The sequence below is a fragment of the Cupressus sempervirens genome, chromosome 3, assembly GCF_028749045.1.
Source record: "Cupressus sempervirens isolate cs-2001-9-10 chromosome 3, ASM2874904v1, whole genome shotgun sequence".
Lineage (NCBI taxonomy): Eukaryota > Viridiplantae > Streptophyta > Pinopsida > Cupressales > Cupressaceae > Cupressus > Cupressus sempervirens.
In genome coordinates, this window is record NC_143120.1 from 603,316,359 (window position 1) to 603,334,977 (window position 18,619).

At 37.4% G+C, this 18,619-nt stretch overlaps 1 protein-coding gene across 6 annotated transcripts in view; it reads right to left on the minus strand.

Annotated features, from left to right (window-relative positions):
• Positions 1-18,619, minus strand: part of ATRX (P-loop containing nucleoside triphosphate hydrolases superfamily protein) — a 273,756-nt gene that overhangs the window by 111,851 nt on the left and 143,286 nt on the right. For all 6 annotated transcript variants that reach the window (XM_089821112.1, XM_089821115.1, XM_089821114.1 and 3 more), the window contains 2 exons: positions 7,938-8,104; positions 7,616-7,763 (listed from right to left, as the gene is read on the minus strand). In XM_089821112.1, the coding sequence (XP_089677238.1) occupies positions 7,616-7,763; positions 7,938-8,104 (315 nt within the window). The remainder of the gene's footprint in view (positions 1-7,615; positions 7,764-7,937; positions 8,105-18,619) is intronic.

The following is an 18,619-nucleotide window of genomic DNA, read 5'->3' on the forward strand; positions in this document are numbered from 1 at the left end:
TTTTTATTTCCTAGTAGGTTATTTATTTTTCCCTATATTGCTAAGTTTTTCCTACACTTTTAATAATCTCACTTAGGTTAATAAAGCATGTCTTATCAGGTGAATGGATGCGAGGTGTCACCTTCCTACATGAGAGCATCCATTAGCTATCTTGGAAAGATCCTTTGCTATCTTTAGTCTGACAGATGGTTGCTCCTCATTGGTCGATGTTGCCACCTCCTCCCTCTTCCTAGCGTATATAAGCATGCTACCTAGCTTGTATTTGTATCTCTTGTTTTTGCATCCTCTTAATGCTATTTTGCTTCTAGCATTTGCATTACTCTCTTAGAGACTAACTCTGTGTTGCTATTTTGATTTTGTATCATTTGCATTCATAGTTTAGATATCTATTATTTGCACTAGTTTTCTAGATTATTAATCGTTTTTTATTCTAACACTTACTCCAAAAACTTCTCACATTTAGTCTATCGTAATTGTACAGCTTTATGGCCACTTGAGACAATTTTCCAGTGTTCGACAATTTTTCGGGATGAAAAGTTTGAAAAAATAGCCTATCGCTTAAAAAATTGTTTTCCACCTATATTTTCCACTGATGAAATTTTTGTAAATTATTAATAAAATTGTACTTTCTAATCCCATAATTCTATGATGTAAATTGAACTTATTTGTTATTTATAAACTTGACAAAAAATATTTATGATATTTGCAAAATCAGTTTTAATTTTTATGCATGTTTTTTTAGATTATATTACATATTTATGGAAGTTGTAGTGTTTGGCAATTTCACTGAATTTTTCCACATAATTTTGCCAAGTCCAAGTGTTGGAAAATATTTGGGCTTCCCAAGTTATTGTCAATTTATTGTCATTTTTCCTCTAAGCCATATTCCATATGCAGCATACACTATCTTGGAACTAAGAAACTGATGATCACAACTTTAGTACGGTTGGAAGTGCCCACAAGAATCCTAAGAAACAAATGACAGCAAAGGAACTGCACTAGGCACATATGAAATAAATTATAACACAAAATATCAAATATAATATATAATTTGTATGTAGCGAAATTATAATTTATCACTGATTTCCTCGTCAATATGACAGACATGATTTCAAATTTCGTAAACCCATGCTTTAAAGTTCAATGTAGATGCCTAGGGCCCTACACATTTCTCTAAGCATCCCTCAGCATCCTGTAATGTCCCCATCTTTTTAGCCTCTCAGTGGAGTTCTTAGCCTTTACATTCTCCAAAGGCTAAGTGGAGAAATAAGGAGAAATTGATTTAATTAGTTTCTTAATAAGTCATTAAATAAATAAAAATTAAAAGGTGACTTTATAATTAAGTAATTTAATTAAAAGTAATAAAGTTAATTAAATAAATTAAAATAATCTTCTAGAAGGAGGAATTAAATATTTATTTATTTCTTTTAGAAGGAGGTCCATCCATTGGAAGAAAAGAATAAATAGGGAGGGCAGCCTCATTGTTGAACATTAAATGTGTTGTTTTCTACTCTTTCAAATAACTTGTGGAGCCAAGGGTTTCTGCAATTTTTACATTGATCGTTGGGAACGAACACTCCCATTGATTTGCATAACTAAACTAGTGAAATATCTTCCGAAGGGTTGCAACTGTTGGAGAAGACAAATCAGTCTTTTCATTGTGCCGAATTTGTGGCCTAGGGCCAGATTTGTGGAGATGGAATAAGTTGGATATTGCTACAGTTTTGCTGCGACAGTGACGCTGCTATAGTAACTTTGCTACAGAGACGTTGCTACAATGTCGTTGCTACAGGAAAATTCATATTTTGAGAGCAATTCCAAGTTTTTATCTACTACATTTTCCATTGTTTGAGAGTAGATATTTAGGGCATTGGTAGGGTTTGTAAAATCTGTTGTAATTTGATTTATATCAGAGTTTTATCAGAATTTGTTGCCCTAATGTCTTATTCATGTATATGCATATTTTCCTATTTGTAATTAGTATTATACAAAAACAATTGCATCTTCATTGTTAGATGTTTGGTGTGTTCTTTGCAAGCATATTTTTGAAAGTATAGCATTTAGAAAGCAATCAGAATTTAGATAAGCAATATATCTATTGTTTGCAATGTGTTTAACAAAATGTCAAACAAGTAAATTAGAGAAGACTTTGTGTTTGATGAATTTATAACCTATTGCAGTTATTACATTGCTATCAGAGCTTGCTTGCAAAGTGTTTGACGAAATGTCAAACAACTAAATTATAAAAGAATTTGTTGTTTGTTGAAGTTATAACGATTGAGGTTGTTACAGTGGTATCCAAGCTTTGATCCTACCATCCTGGAGGGTTGAGGTTTCATATGCAGCCACAACAGTGGGTTTACACACGTAGGAGATCAGAACAAGAGCAAAATTAGTTAAGATTATACCCGTAGAAGAAATGGGTGACAAGGGGGGAGAAGAGATGACAAGAAACAAAGGAAAAGATGCTGGAGACAATGAAGAAAGAGAAGCACGAGAGTTCTTTAGACATTTGGCAGTGGACCAGCAACAGATAGCTAAAGCTTTATGAAAACTTACCACAACAATACAAAAGATGAACCAACAAATCAAACAAAACCAAGTCCTAGATGATGACAGGAGTATAGTACAAAGAGCTTCCTCCTAGACCATTCATAGGCTTACACGCCCTACCTTTCTCAAAAATAAACACAAAGATGATAATGCTGAAGGAGAGGCAACATTTGTAGATCATCTTATGGCAGCGAATGTTGAATAAGAATCGTTGACACCAGAGGTTAGGGAACACCTGAGCTTTGTCAGATTTCTAAGTCAAAGGAGAGAGCATTACGAGACAAGGCAAGATCGAAGGCTAAGAGACCAAAACAAAGATCTGAAGCATGTAGCCAACAATATCACATTACCTATGCTTGATGGAAGTGGGAAAGTTAGAGCTCAGTCTTGGAATCATAAGAACCTTCAACCCATGAAAAAGGAGAATGACTTTATGTCTACTAGTTCCAATAAGGTGTGTAAAAATTTATATGATGAATTTGATAGACATGCAAATTTGAATCAAGAAAATAGTATGACAGCCTTGGGCAATGATTTGTCTACATCATCCTTACAAGAGGTTTCACAAGAGGTTATGGAAGTAACCATGGGTATTGACACACAAGATACCGCTACCATGAATGGAGATTTCATAAAAACTTCTGATTTTTATGACATCAGTTATCAAACCTTGCATCCACAAGGGCCAAATGCTATCCTTGAGATGTCACTTTGTAGTACTCAAGAAAGGGGTATTAATGACACAATAAATGATGCAGATTCATGCACTGATGAGTTTGATTCTTCAAATCAGACCTTAGCAAATGAGTTTGAAGATTTAGTTGTTGGCATGGAGCCCCAGGATCACAAGCTAGAGGAACATGTTGTTGAGTTATCTGTTGAAGGACAAAGTAGCAGTACCTTGGATGTTGATGTGCACATGGACGATAGCACACAACATAATGCATCTAATTCAGATTCATTTCAGTTAGGGAGATTGCTTTGGAATGGGCAGTTACAAAGACCTCATCATTTGATTGAGCCATTTATGGTGGATATGAAAGTTGATCCTCTACATAGTGGAGCAGCCTCTAGTATTTTGATTACACATGCTAAAGGTGAATCTTTACAATGGCATGATATCATTACTGATTTGTTTGAGGACAATTGTGTTATGCACCACCATTCTCCATATAATGAAAACGTCAACACTTAAATAACATTCATTGATGGAAGCCTTACACCTATTAGTAAGCTGAAAGATATCAATTATACAAGAGCTAGTTTAACATACTTTGGCATTAAAGAGGTGAAGAAGTTTAAAGAAATGAATGATGAATGGTTGCAAAAAGCTAAAAATGCTAAATCGTTGGCTGCCAATGCAAGACAACATCTTCAAGAAGTCAAAGGAAAGGTCAATCTCCTCAACATAGCAAGGAAAAAAAGGATGGATAACATCAAAAGACTCTTATTTCAAATAGAGAATGAATCTAAAAATGTATCTAGATCCAATGACAACAATGAAGTTGACGAGTTTGATCAATTAAAGGATTTGATAAAGATTCAAAACATGAAGGAACAAGAACAGTTTGAGGGTTCTTCATGTCAAGTTGCTCATAGCTTGGAGACTCGGTTGAAGGTGAAGAAGGATGAGATTATTGCGGCATTATCTCATCATGACATGATGCACAAACAAATTGAGGATCATATTTGGGCACTTCAGAAAAAGCTAGATAAAAAAGGGGAATCAGTAGCACCCCTAGATAGAGAAATGCTTAATGATTTGAGTAGAAAGAAATTTTGGTTTTTATTGCAAAGGGGTGCATTATGCAAACCATGATTGTCCATTAAGATGTAAGGGGAAGATTGACTATGTTAAGTGGGGAAGATTGACTGTGTTATGTGGGCATATAATGAGAATTCTGAATCTGAAAATTTATATCAGAAATTCAATCAAGAAGGGTCTGAGCTAGCAGGATCAAAACATGAGGAAGAAAGGACTGAAAGGGAAGAGTCAGTTCAGCTATTAGGAAGCACGTCTCACTAACATACAGTGTGAGGGATCCTTTAGGATACGTGAAGTTTTAGTTGGGCAGAAGATCATTACCTTGCTTTATACAAGAGCCACACACTACTTCATTGATGCTTGATTGGTTGAAAGATGCAACATACAAACAACGATCTTTGAGGGTATAAGAGTAAAGGTTACAAATGGCTACATTCTTAGGTGCAACAAAAAGATTTCAGATTTGTCCATGCATTTCAATAACTTTGAGTTTAATGCAAATTTTTATGTTTTAAACATGGGAGATGCTGATATGGTATTACGGATGACATGGCTCCATGACATAGATTGTGCTTTGATGCCAATACATAAGGAGCAGCAAAAACATGTTTATCATCTAGACATACAATAGTTGAGGCAGTTTGTGTTAGTTTTTATGTACAACAAATTGTAGCGCAATTATATTCTGCATCTTGATATAGGTTTGCGTATTCTTGGCAAAGAGACCTTGCATGTCAAGGAATTCAAGTGTGAGTTAGGCTCTAGAGAGCTGTTGTACTTAGGACACATCATTAGCACACAGGGAGTACACATGGATCTAGACAAGGTCAAGACAATAATTGAGTGGCCTATACTTGAGAGTCTCACACAACTAAAAGGAATTTTGGGCTTATGTAGTTTTTACTGTAGATTAGTTCATGGATATTCACGACATGCAACACCACTTTCTAATCTAACCATGAAGGGATATCATAGGTGCATTGTAGGGCAATAAAAGGGATGGGTTAAGTGGATATGTCTTTGTGAGTACTGCTATAATACCACCTACCAGCTTTCTACTCAAATGACACCATTTATGGTCTTGTATGGTTCTAAGGCACCCAACCTTCTTGATTTATTGATGAGTGATAGTAGAGTGCCTAGTGTTGGAGTTTTGCTGCAGGGAAATCAAGATATCATGAGGGCTCTCAAAGAGAATGTTCAGAGAGCACAAATCTACCAAAAGCAATATGCAAATCAAGAAAGAGTTGAAGATTCATTCTAGGTAGGATATATGGTGTACTTGATGTTACAGCCTTATAGACATTCTACACTTAAAAAGAATGGTACAAGGAAGCTCAAGCTACGATACTATGGATCCTTCAGAATCATTAGGTGTGTGGGTGAGGTAGCTTATGAATTGAAATTACCAGCTAACAGTAAGGTCCATAATGTTTTTCCTATGTCATGCCTCAAGAAGGCATTAGAACATCGTGTCATCCCTTTCACAATTCTACCACCCTTAGATGATGAGGGTAAGTTGATTCTGGTACTTGAGGCTATATTGGATGTTAGGGAGAAACAGCTGAGGAGACAAGTTATCAGGGAATATTTGATCAAATAGAAGGACTTGCCAATTGATGATGCAACTTGGGAACGTGAGGAAATTTTGCAGCATCCGGAATTGACATTGCTTGAGGACAAGCAATTTCAAGAGGGGTGGATTGTAATGTCCCCGTCTTTTTAGCCTCTGAGTGGAATTCTTAGCCTTTACATTCTCCGAAGGCTAAGTGGAGAAATAAGGAGAAATTGATTAAATTAGTTTCTTATAAAGTCATTACATAAATAATAGTTAAAAGGTGACTTCATAATTAATTAATTTAATTAAAAGTGATAAAGTTAATTAAATAAACTAAAAGAATCTTTTAGAAGGAGAAATTAAATATTATTTTATTTCTTCTAAAAGGCGGTCCATCTATTGGAGAAAAAAAAATAGGGAGGGTAGCCTCATTATTGAGCATCGAATGTGTTGTTTTCTACACTTCCAAATAACTTGTGGAGCCAAGGGTTTCTACAATTGTTACACTGATCGTTGGGAATGAACACTCCCATTGGTTTGCATAACTAAGGTGGTGAAATATCTTCTGAAGGGTTGCAACTGTTAGAGAAGACAAATCAGTCTTTTCATTGTGCCAAATTTGTGGCCTAAGGCCAAATTTGTGGAGAAGGAATAAGTTGGATATTGCTACACTACCACTACTACAATGTCATCGCTACAATGATTTGATACAGTAAATTGCTACAGCGATTTGCTACAGGAAAATCCATATTTTGGGAGCAATTCCAAGTTTTAATCTACTACATTTTGCATTGTTTGAGAGTAGATATTTAGGGTATTGGTAGGGTTTGTAAAATCTGTTGTAATCTGATTTATATCAGAGTTTTATCAGAATTTTTTGCCCTAATGTCTTATTGATGTAGATGCATATTTTCCTATTTGTAATCAATATTATACAAAAACAATTGCATCTTCATTGTTAGATGTTTCATGTGTTCTTTGCAAGCATAATTATTAAAGTTTGGCATTTAGAAAGCAATCAGAATTTAGATATGCAATATATCTCTTTCTTGCAAGGTCTTTGACGAAATGTCAAACAAGTGAATTAGAGAGGACTTTGTGTTTGACGAAGTTATAACCTGTTGGGGTTATTACATTAGTATCAGAGCTTGCTTGCAAAGTGTTTGATGAAATGTCAAACAACTGAATTATAAAAGAATTTGTTGTTTGTTGAAGTTATAACAGGTTGGGATTATTACACATCCACATGGAAATAGGGAGATCCCAAATTCATTCCTTGTCAAATGGAATGGATCACTGCATCCTAATGTGTACATGTATCACCATCCCATTGAGAACCAATAGTCAAGCATGCAAACCTGTGGAATGCACAATATATCCAACCTCTATGAACTCAAGAACAGTAAATTCCGGTAAAATCTACAAAATTGCAGTTTTAAAACTTTTATTAACCAGATTCCTATGAAGGGATCTGAGGTATGGTCTACAACACTCGTCTCTCAAATCACAAAGAATATGTAAACCTGAGGCCTACCATTATTCACTGTTTGCATGGAATATAGAGTTTAGATATGTTGTACCCCAGGATAACAAGTAATCATAGTGCTCAATCAAAAACGCCGACATCGTTCAGAATAATCCAATTTACAAAAGCTGGAAGCCCTCCACATGATTCATACAGCCAAAAGATGGATAATACAGGGAAAAGAAGTGAAACAATTGACAAGGAAACAATGTACCTGTAAAGCTTCACAAATATCATCTGCAACAGCTTTGTCTCTCACATATTTCCCTAAAGATAAGTTCCGGAATGCTGCATAACCTATTAAAAGAACTCCGCCTTTTTTCCTCCAATTTGTTAGTAATTTTGCTCTTTTCAGGCTTTCCCTACACCAAAAAAACTACCGTTCATGTCAATTACAAAAAATGAAAAGATGAAGGAAAAAAAATGTATGTTCCAAATAAATAAAATGTTAATTAAGAAGAAACGTCAAAACTGAACTTCTGTCCACTAGTCCATTAAGAGTATTGGTAAACAAGAAAGAAAGGACTATAAAACACCTTGAGACATCCTCAAGCATAAAAACAGGAAGAGGATTTAGATCCCATGGTTGCCACTTCGAAAATTCCTGCCTCCAATTATGCAGTACATTCACTGGTGTCACAATAAGTGCTGTCTTCAAGCCCAGATCAACTGATCTCATTATAGTATATAGAAAAGTTATAGCCTGTAATTTAGATTCGGATTCAAATCGATGTTAATAACAGTATGTAAGTTATAAAGTTGCCAAAACATTTCCGTTAATAGCACGCAAGATGTAGGTTAACCATTGAACCAACCACTATTTTTTGTAACAAAATAAAATTAAACGATGAATATAAGATAATAATTACCACAATTATTTATCAACACAACTGAATGTGTATGCATACATTATTAAAAATAAAGATTTGCCCTAATTTGTGAGGAAAAAAGGTAAATGTTTTCCTGATTTTAGGGAAAAGGGTTTAGACACATGCAACATTAATTAGATGATCACTTTAAAAGCATGGCTCGAGAAGAAAACACAAACTATTGACAAGATAGCTCATGATATAGGGATTATACAATACCACTTGTCAGATCAGGTAGCTTCTAACATCCACTGGCCTTAAAATATACCTATAGTTATGCAATAAGCACAGACTGGACAATGTCTAACAGATTACACGAAGCCACTTAAATTGTGCATGCTTGATTGCATGTTTCATGAACTTTGGTGAACATATGGTGAGATTGCATGCAGATTTCCAGCAATTTCAAGCAGACATCAAGCACAATGCAGTGAGATCAAGTGTTCTGGACTTCATGTTCAGAGAAAAAAATATATTTTCTTCTGTCAACTTTCATAATTACCAAATTCCAATCTGATGAATATATATCTTACATACATGTAACACTAACCCAAACATTCGTGCAAAGTAGAGTTCAAAACAAAATAATCATTCAAACCTATATAGAATCAGTTATACCAAATACATGAATCTAGTGAGCCAAGGGCTAGTGATAGATCATATGCTTGTATGCAACTCCACATATGTTACAACTTAGATCACAGTTTCACTACTGAGTTAATATAGTTTTCTCCCCACCAGTAAAAATTTAAAAATTATTCCAACTAAATTCATATTATAATTGAGATTTATGTGACGAAGAAACTACAAGACTAACGATCACATTCTAATATGGCTTGACTTCTAACCTAACCATTTTCAATAAGTATTAAATTGTGGATATGCATTTTAATAATTAACGAGGCAATATATACAAATGTCAAAGCAATTTGTCCTAACATAGCACAAAATGTCAAGAATATTATTCCATTCTAAATGACTCTATTACCTAAATGTGAGGAAAAAAGAGATTCTTCTGCTCACACTGTAGCAGTATAGCTGGTACATGTACTTGGCATCAGACACAGTTGCATATGCAAGAAATATTTTGCTTTAACTTGAAAAAGGTAATTGGTTGTCCTTGATTTACACTAGAAATGGTTTGACTGGAGTAAGCATTCATTGTGGTCCTGTTTTTACCTTTATTATTGTAGACTCTTGACCTCTATACTTCAGAGCACTGTTCAAATAGGCAACGCTGTTGTTGATCTTGATTTATAGATTTGACCAATAACTTTGGAGCCCTTGTAAGATAGGTATTAGTCTTCTGAAGGCTTTGTTTGTTGTGATGAATTCACTGATACTAAAGTATGAACAGGCCACACAATCAGCGATTAACTAGAAATTTAACCCATCTTTAGACTCCAGATTAGTACTTCGAACTGAATTATCCTTTTTCACATGAAAATGTTGAGGAAAAAAAAGTGGGGATGAGGTCACCACCTGACAGCTAGGTACAACGTGTGTTGCACAGATTGCTATAAAAGGAAATCTTTACGGCAAAAACTGTAATATAGAAGACAAAGTTGGCTGTTTATCAAAGATTAGGCTGATTCATTAGTTATAAGGACTAGGATTTAAAAACAAAACAAATGATTTCCAGACGTATTGATGTCATGTCTATTTAACCTGCATTTATCTCCATGGTATCTTTGACTCTAGGTAGAAATATGGTTAGTAACCATCAGCTAAGTCTATTTCTGTGAACAGCCATTGTATCCTACAGATGCATAGGAGCATGAGATATATGTTTTCTGTTGCAACAATTGCTTCTACCCTGTTGGAAAGGAATAGGAGAGCAATAAATGGTAGGACATCCAAAAGTACAATTCAATGAGAAGCTCATGACATCCTCCAAGAAAATGACTGTAATTAGTATGCACAGGACAGCTGTTGTTTGTTTGCATTGATTTGTATGGGAGATGAACACATTCTTTTCTGTGGCTGAGAAGCTTTGTACATTCTTTGTGTGGGTGGCCATTGTTACCAAATTGTTACAAGAAGCTGAGAGTGGGCAATGAACTGCCACATAGTCTCTTTCAAGAACTGTTTGTAGCATATGCAAAGGGGACAAGAAAATTGAAGAGAGTTTTAGGAAACCAGATGGGAAGAACACACAGAATTCATGATTATGTGAATCCGATTATATGTAACCAAACATTGTAAAGGGTCAAGAGAGATGGGAACAATGCAGACAGACTATGTGTTTAAAATTTCAAATTTATTAAACACAATTACAGCTAGTGGGGTGGCACAGAGTTGGTTAACCAAGACGGGTAAAAGAAGAAACAACTAGGGATTGGTGGCTGTTGAGAAAGCAATTAGAGTGGGCAACAGATGGGTATCACAGCAAAAGGACCAGATGGATGGAGGAGAAATGTGGGGTGAGGTTGACTTTGGGATAAACAGAATTTCATGTATGGTGGACACATAATAAAGGTATAGGTAGTATTAACCTAGGTTAAGCAGAATAATATGCTAGGACATGGCATGATGATGTGTTTCACAAATAGTGGGCACCTCCCTACGGCCACTTGTCTCTATATGGGATATGAAGATATTGTAGATTGTCCAATTCAAAGAGTTCATTTGTATGTATATAATTGGCAGATTCACTCACCGAAAGGTTTATCAATTTGCTTTGAATTTGAGCATTGTGAAGGAGTTTTACATTGGGTGGCATTTTCTGAATTTATCTATGTTCATTCAAATTCTCATTTGCTATGGGGGAGATTTAATCATTTCACCGTGCTGGGATTTTTCCATAGTTGTGTTACAAGATTTGTAGGGCCGGCAAGCATCAACAAATCTCAAGGTGAGGAGATCAAACCAATGCCAAGACTTGTAACCCAAGCAATTGGGAAATAGACTAAACAAGCAACATCAATCCCAAGCATTTCACATAAACTAGGAGAAAAATATAGAATAAGAAAAAGAAAATGAATATTCAACTTAAAACCTAACAATTTGAAATGAAGTCCAACACTCTAAAAAGACTCATTTCATATGCAAGTATGAGCGAAAAAATAATATTACAGCCATAGTCAAATTCCAAAGAATAAAACATCAGCACACAAATTGAGAAACAAGTATTGTCTGAATACAATTTTGGAGTTGGCTCTCCTCTCCATCTACCACCACACTACTCCCTCTCCTCTCAATCCCATGCACTAAAATACCTGTCCCATGAACCAGTGGCTTCATGACGACTATACGTCCTTTCATGGCTCCTTGCGTTCGTCTTGCACAACTCACTCCCACTCATACACCTAACTGCAACTCTCTTGCCACCGCTTTCTTCAGTACAACAAGCAGTTGTACATTGTGTCGCAATGCAAATCCCTTTGTGACACACTTATGCACTGCCCCAAGCTCTTTTGGTGCACCTTGTTCCTTTGTCACCCTCCACTGCCCTCCACCCTTGACCTTCGCTCCCTTGCCTTTTATACCTCCACTTTTTATGACATTCTTGGCCAGCCCTCTCCACCTCACCCCTCCTTCCCACCACCACTTATTCACTCCCTCCTACATGTGCAAGGCCATCAGATCCATAAGGTGTAATAGAATGGTAGATGAGTCAAAGTTCCAGGCAGAGGTCTTCAAGCTTGGTATCTTGGGTTTAGGTTCCTTCTTCCCTGTGCTCTTTAATAGAACGGTTTGTATTGGCTTTAGACTCATGGTCGAGGCAAGTGATCTACCTGATCCAATCTGGCTTCAAACTCTGGCAACTATAGGACCATCACAGTTGGGCCTACTTTTGCCAAACTTTACACCACTGTGTTGAAGACTACTTTATCCACAGAGCTGGACAGGAGACATTGTCAAGTGAGGAGCTCGGTTGGTTTTCATGCTGAATTCCACACCACAGACCATATCTTGACGCTACGGACAATCATTGAGGAGGCTCTGCACCGCTCATCGAAAGTCTACTGCTATTTTGTGGACTTTTGTAAGGCATTTAATTCTATCCCTCAAAGGGCACTTCCTCAGAGGCTTAAGGATATTGGGATCTCAAAGACTTTTCTAACCACTATTATATTGTTGAATGAGACAGTTGTGGGAAGATTTAGGACACTAGAGAGAATCTTCAATTTGATTCACAACACCATTAGGGTGAAGCACGGCTTCCCTCACTACCCCACCTTGTTCAGCATCTACATTGATGAGCTTTATGCCTTTCTCAAAGATTCCTCGCTCCATGACAATGGTTGTTACTTACATCAGGTCTTGATAACCATTCTCCTCTTCATCTACAATGTGATTTTCTTGGCCTCCATTTCGAAGGGTCTTCAGAGGCTTCTTCATGGGTTGGCCTCCTTTTGCGACTTGCGGCCGCCAGTTATGAATATGGGAAAGACCCGAGTTATGTTCTTCAACTACTTGAAAACCTCTCATCTCCACTTTTACTTTTAGGGCTATGAGATTGAGATTGCTTACTCGTACACTTACCTTGAGGTTAAGTTCTTTGGACCTTGCTTTAGTTTGAGACCCCCCATATAGCCCAGGGTTATCAAAGAGTTGGGAACCCTAGCCACGTTAGAGAGACAGTGTTTCAAACATCACTTTCCTCCTAGACTCCTTATTAGACCGACAATGTTATATGGCTTTGTGGTGTGGAGGCCCTCTCACTTTGATTCTAACTTGGCCTCAATTGGGTGGGTTTAGACTCTACTGAGTTTGGGGCCCATGCCTTCAACCTTACAGGCATCTTTAATCTAGTCTAGATCCTTCACTATCTTTGGAGATTTGCAAACTTTGTTGATGGTTTCCACAAATACTCCTACCTGGCTTATTGCTCTTCAGTTGTTGTTGGTTCTGACCCTATTGCTAGGTCCTATTGCTGGTACACTCAAATTGTTGCTATGTTGACCTCGATTCGGATTGAGATTGATCATCTCCCTCCCTTTCAGCAATTCTTATTGGATGCTCCCACTCACCTTCTCCCTTCTGAGCAAGAGTTGAACGGGCATGTTAGACTCAATATTTATAGACTTTTCAACAACAGTTCAATAGACATGTTAGACTTAATATTTATAGACTATATTATCACGACTAGGAGCAACCCTCGAATTGGCTTGCATCCGAGGATAGCCTTCTATACTAAGCACTTCTTGGATATCTATGATAGGATTATTGTATAACGTGTCTACTTGATTCGATGTTGGAGCCACACCCTTTGCATCTTTTTAGGCTCATTTAGAGTCAACTCCCACCAACTTCTGATTCAGACTAGCCATCATATTGACAGAGGTGACCAAATTTATCGACTTTGTACCTTGGTAGAGGCGGAAACTAGGACCCACTTCATCTTTCATTGTCCCATCTACTACGAGATCAAAGGGAGGTTTCATTGCTTGTTTAAAGAGTGTCAATCCCATTCAGCATTCTTCAAATAAGCCCACTGTCGATGCCTTGCACTTTACCTCTAAGAGACTGGGCAACTTCATGACCACACTTTGCAGCTCCTATTCCCTTAGAGCCAAGCCTCAAATCAACTTATCACCACCTTTTTCTTACCCATATCTCCTACGCAAAGAGTGATGCGACCTCTCAATACTCTGATCTCCAAACCAGATCTGTGCGACCCTATAGGGTTCACCTGACAGCGACACTCCATCTCCAACGGTCTAGCGCTCTTGGTCACCCCAGACTATACCCCTTGGTGTTCGACTCTTCCCGCCAAGGAAGGACCTCTAGTTTTTCCTCGACGATCCTTCGACTTTCCTACTTGCTCTTTCTCAGACACCATTTGGTGTTCTTGTTGTGGGTTGTTTCCTTGTTCATATGCTTTCAATCCCTTAGACCCTTTTGGTGGTTTCTTGTTGGACATTAATAAATTTATTTTATCTTATTTTATAACAGCCCTTGCTGCATCTGAACAAACCAACGAAGTATTTGGGATAGTACACTATTTATTTGAAGCAGTCAACTTTAAGAGGTGATTTTCTATTTTCTAGTTTTCCAGTTTTTTTTAATTTAAATTTTAGTTATCTTCTACATTTAATTTGCTTTGTGCTTTTAAATTCATGGAACATTATTTCATCTATTTCAATTTCACATTGTTCCACAACTATAACCCTAACTACTTCACCTCTATTCTAAATTTTTAGAACTCAGTGACCAGGAAAAATTGTCGATTTTGCAAGGTTTTCGGCGAGTTTTAATCAAAAACTCGCAAGTTTTTAATAAAAACTCATTCGCGCAGGAATGGCAGCAATATAGGAAAAACAAATTGATTTTTAGTTTGTCAATTTTTCATTTGTTCATTAAGAGGCTTGAGGAGAGGAGAGAAGGGTTCGAAAGCATTCTTAGGTGATTGTAATCTATTGAAGGCACATTTGGGTGCATTTGGAAAAAAAATAGTATTTTTAATTAAATTTTAGTGGTGTGCTTGTGATCGTACGAATGGGCTTCCTTTTTCTTATGGCGCTCACCGAGGTCGTACAATGTCTAATTACTCAACTTCTTTTTGTGATACTATATGGTGCATTTCTTCAAGCATGCACTGAGTCTCTTTTTCTCTAGACTGTCGTACAATGCTCTCTATCCATATCTTTGGCCATACGGAGTGTGGGTTATGCCTTTATGTGTTCCTACGATGATGTGCTTCTCTTTTGGATTGCTTTCCTAATACTGTATGGTGCATTTACCTCCTTGGGCGTGTTGTATATGGTGGGTTCTAATGTTCCTCAGTGTCGTACAATCTTCTTAGGGTGCCTCTTATACATACAATGTTAATATTTTTGCCTCTAAATCATAATTCTCTTGCTTGTCACAATATCAAAATTATAACCCAAGTAATCTATATATATATATATATATATATATATATTTTACTACTATTAGTATTATTATTCTTTACTATTATTATTAAATATTCATATTCTATCTGAATTGTTAGTCTAGGTCTCATTATCTCCCGGCCTTCACTCCTCTCATGGTAAATTTTTAACTTCGAACCATTTACTGTGTCTGTCATTTCCTTCCCATTGAGCATCCATTATTTGATTGTGCCGTTACTGCCAACTTCCCAAATCTTGTACGGTCCAACCCACTTCACTTTGAATTTACCTGGTTTGATCTCATTACGCCCGTTATATTTCAATATTAATAGGCATGGTTGGAATTTGTTTAGCTTCAAGTGCCTTTCATGCCAAACCTTGTGCCTAAACTATGAAACCTAAGTGGCCCATTGTGCTTGTAGTCTCCATTTGTCGCACTTATTCAAGTTATATAACCTCATAACCTCTCTAAGACTCTCCATGTCTCCCAACTTGTTTTCAATTGTAATTCGTAAGCTTGGTACCATAAACTCTACCGGTACTACGATCACTTGACCATAAATTAACTGAAATGGGGTGTGTCCTATGGTGACCTTGTAGGAGGTGACCTTATGGGAGGTATGGTAAGCCAATAACGTTGATGGCAACTTCTCTTCCCAATCCTCACCTTCAACGTAGCACAATTTATAGATCACTAAAACCAAGATTTTGTTTGTTGATTCTGCTTGTCCATTCGCTCTCGAGTAGTACAGGCTTGAAAGTGAATGGTAGACTTTAATTTCTGTTGTAAGTAGTCTGATGACATGGTTGACAAAGTGCCCTCCGCAGTCGCTTGTCAGTTGAATTGGTATCTCCTACCTTGTAATGATTTGTTCATAGATAAATTTGGTCATACTGAGTGCAAAGTTGTCTGGTAAGGCCCATGCCTCTAACCATTTTGTGGGGTACTCCATTGCTATGACGATGTATCGACATTTGCGATCTTTTCTTACCTTCAGGAGTCCAACTGTTCAAACAATTCCTGCGCATGTGAGGGGTTTAGGGGCATAAAATCTCTTTTCAATGGTTTTCCGACTCTTTGACATGTATCAAATCCAATGACCTACTCTCTGGCGTCATTGTGCACAATAGGCCACCACAATCCGGCAAGAAGTATCTTGTGTGCAATTGTGTCCGCTTGCAGGCCCTTCATGTGCATCCCTCAATAATCTCCATATTTCCTCCTCGAGAACACATCGCCGCAGGATTTGGTCAGGCCCACCTTGTATAGTAGCCTGTTGATCAATTGGAATGTTCAGCTTCTCAGTATGAGTTTCCGTCTTTCATATGGTTGCCATTCCGTAGGGAATTGAACCATTCAAAGATACTCTCCTATACTTGTGTACAACAAAGGTATTACAGCAATCTGAAACAATTGTGCTTCTAGAAAGGCATCATTGACTCCCTCAGGAGGTTCCCTTGACTTGATTCTGAAGAGGTGCTCTGCGCTCACATTGCTTTTCCTCGGTCATACTATAATCTTAAATGTGAATTCCTGTAGAAGAAGTAACCATCTACTTATCTGTCCCTGAATGATAGGTTTATTCACCAAACATAACAAAGCCTAATGGTCTACACAAAATGCAAACAGAGTTGCTAGTAAGTAATGCCTAAAATTCTACACAGCATATACCATTCTGAGAGCTTCCCTCTCGGTCGTATTGTAGTTCTTTTCTACTTTCAACAAGAGTCTACTTGCAAAGTACACTGGGTGGTCTAATCCATGATCACTTGTCTATAACAGTGTTGCTCCAATTGCGAAATTTGATGCATCAACATGTACATGGAACTCCTTGTCCCAGTTGGGGTAAGCCAGAATAGGTGTTGTGGCTAGTCATGTTTTCAACCTCTAAAAGGCTTCATCCTATTATGTTTCCCATTTGTAGGGTTCTCTTTTCCAAGTTAGTTTGTTGAGAGGATTTGATATTTTGGCGAAGTTTTTAATAAAACTCCAGTAGTACCCTATGTCCTACGAATGATTTTACTTCGGTTACATCTATCAAAGGTGGCATTTCCAGAATCACTCAGACCTTCCCTAGATCTGTCTTCAAGCCTACCTTGCCCACGATGTGTCCCAACAGTTTTACTTAAGGCACCATAAATCTACACTTCTTAGGGTTTAGTGCTAGTCGTGCTCGTCTACATCTTTCCATACACTCCTTGAGTGCAGTCAAGTGCCTGTCCTCCGTGCTGAAAATTGACCAATCGTCCAAGACAACTTTGAATTTTCCTACTAACATCTTGTCAAAGATTTACAGGATGATTCTTTGAAACATTGTCGAGGCATTGCACAGGCCGAACGGCATCTAGTTGTAGGCATAGACTCCATCTTGCACCACAAAAGTTGTTTTGAGCTTATCTTCCTCAGCGGTGGATATATTGTAGCCAAAAAATCCATCCATGAACGAGTATATTTCATGTCCGGCAACTTCTCCAAAATACTGTCAGCAAATAGTATTAGGAATGGATCCTTAATTGTTACTGCGTTCAAATAGTGAAAATCCACACATATCCTTATTTGAGTGGTATCCTTTTTCAAACATATCACCATTGGAGATACCCACTCACTTATTTGTACTTGAAAGATAATGCCTACATCAAGCATTTGGTTAATCTCATCTGTGACCCGTGCGGTGTAGTTTTATTCATGTGGTATGGTCGCTTCCGTACAAGTACTACTCCTTGTATTAGGGGAATGCGGTACCCCCTTCAGATCTTTGTATGTCCATTAGAAAACATCCTTATACTCCATGAATATCTTAAATGTTGTCTCTTTTAGTACTAGATTCCAATCATCTCCCACAAAAATGTTCTTTGGGTTGGTTTCATCTCCTAATTTCATCGTGCTCACCGAGGGTTCTTCATATTTAATAGGTTTGTCTTTGTTGAATGTGTGCGTAGGAGTTTCATTGATTGGTGTCTCTCCTTCCTTGACCTCTCTATATTCTAACGAAAATTCGTTCTTTTCATCTCCATTACCTCCTTCTTTGACCCCTAACATGTGACAAAAAGAGTTCATAATCCTCCATTTGCCAATGGAGTAGGCCATTAATTGAGTCCAAGTCATCATCGTCGGATCCTCCTACTTTCAAGATTCCTTCTTCGTTGGGTTCCATCATTTTCTTTCCTTCATCGTCTCCTTCACCTTTGAAGTCTGATGAAGCTACCTCTTCTCCCACCATCTATGTGTGTAGGTCAATTATGAACCTATGACCCCCCTCTTACCATGGAAAGAGTGTTCCTTTTCCTATCATGTTTCACCTTTGCTTGTACCAACCAGCCCCTTCCGAAGATGGCATCATAACCTTTTCTTTTTAGCGAAATTTGACCACAAAGTCGAATAGGAAGGGCTGTGTCCCGATTGCTACAGTCGGTGCCATTAAAGTCTCGAGAGGTTTGATTCTGTGTTGGTCGACACTCAGCAGTTGGAATGTAGGCAGCCATAGTGTTGGTCATCCCAGCTTTTTTCCATGTTTCCTCAGGTAATAC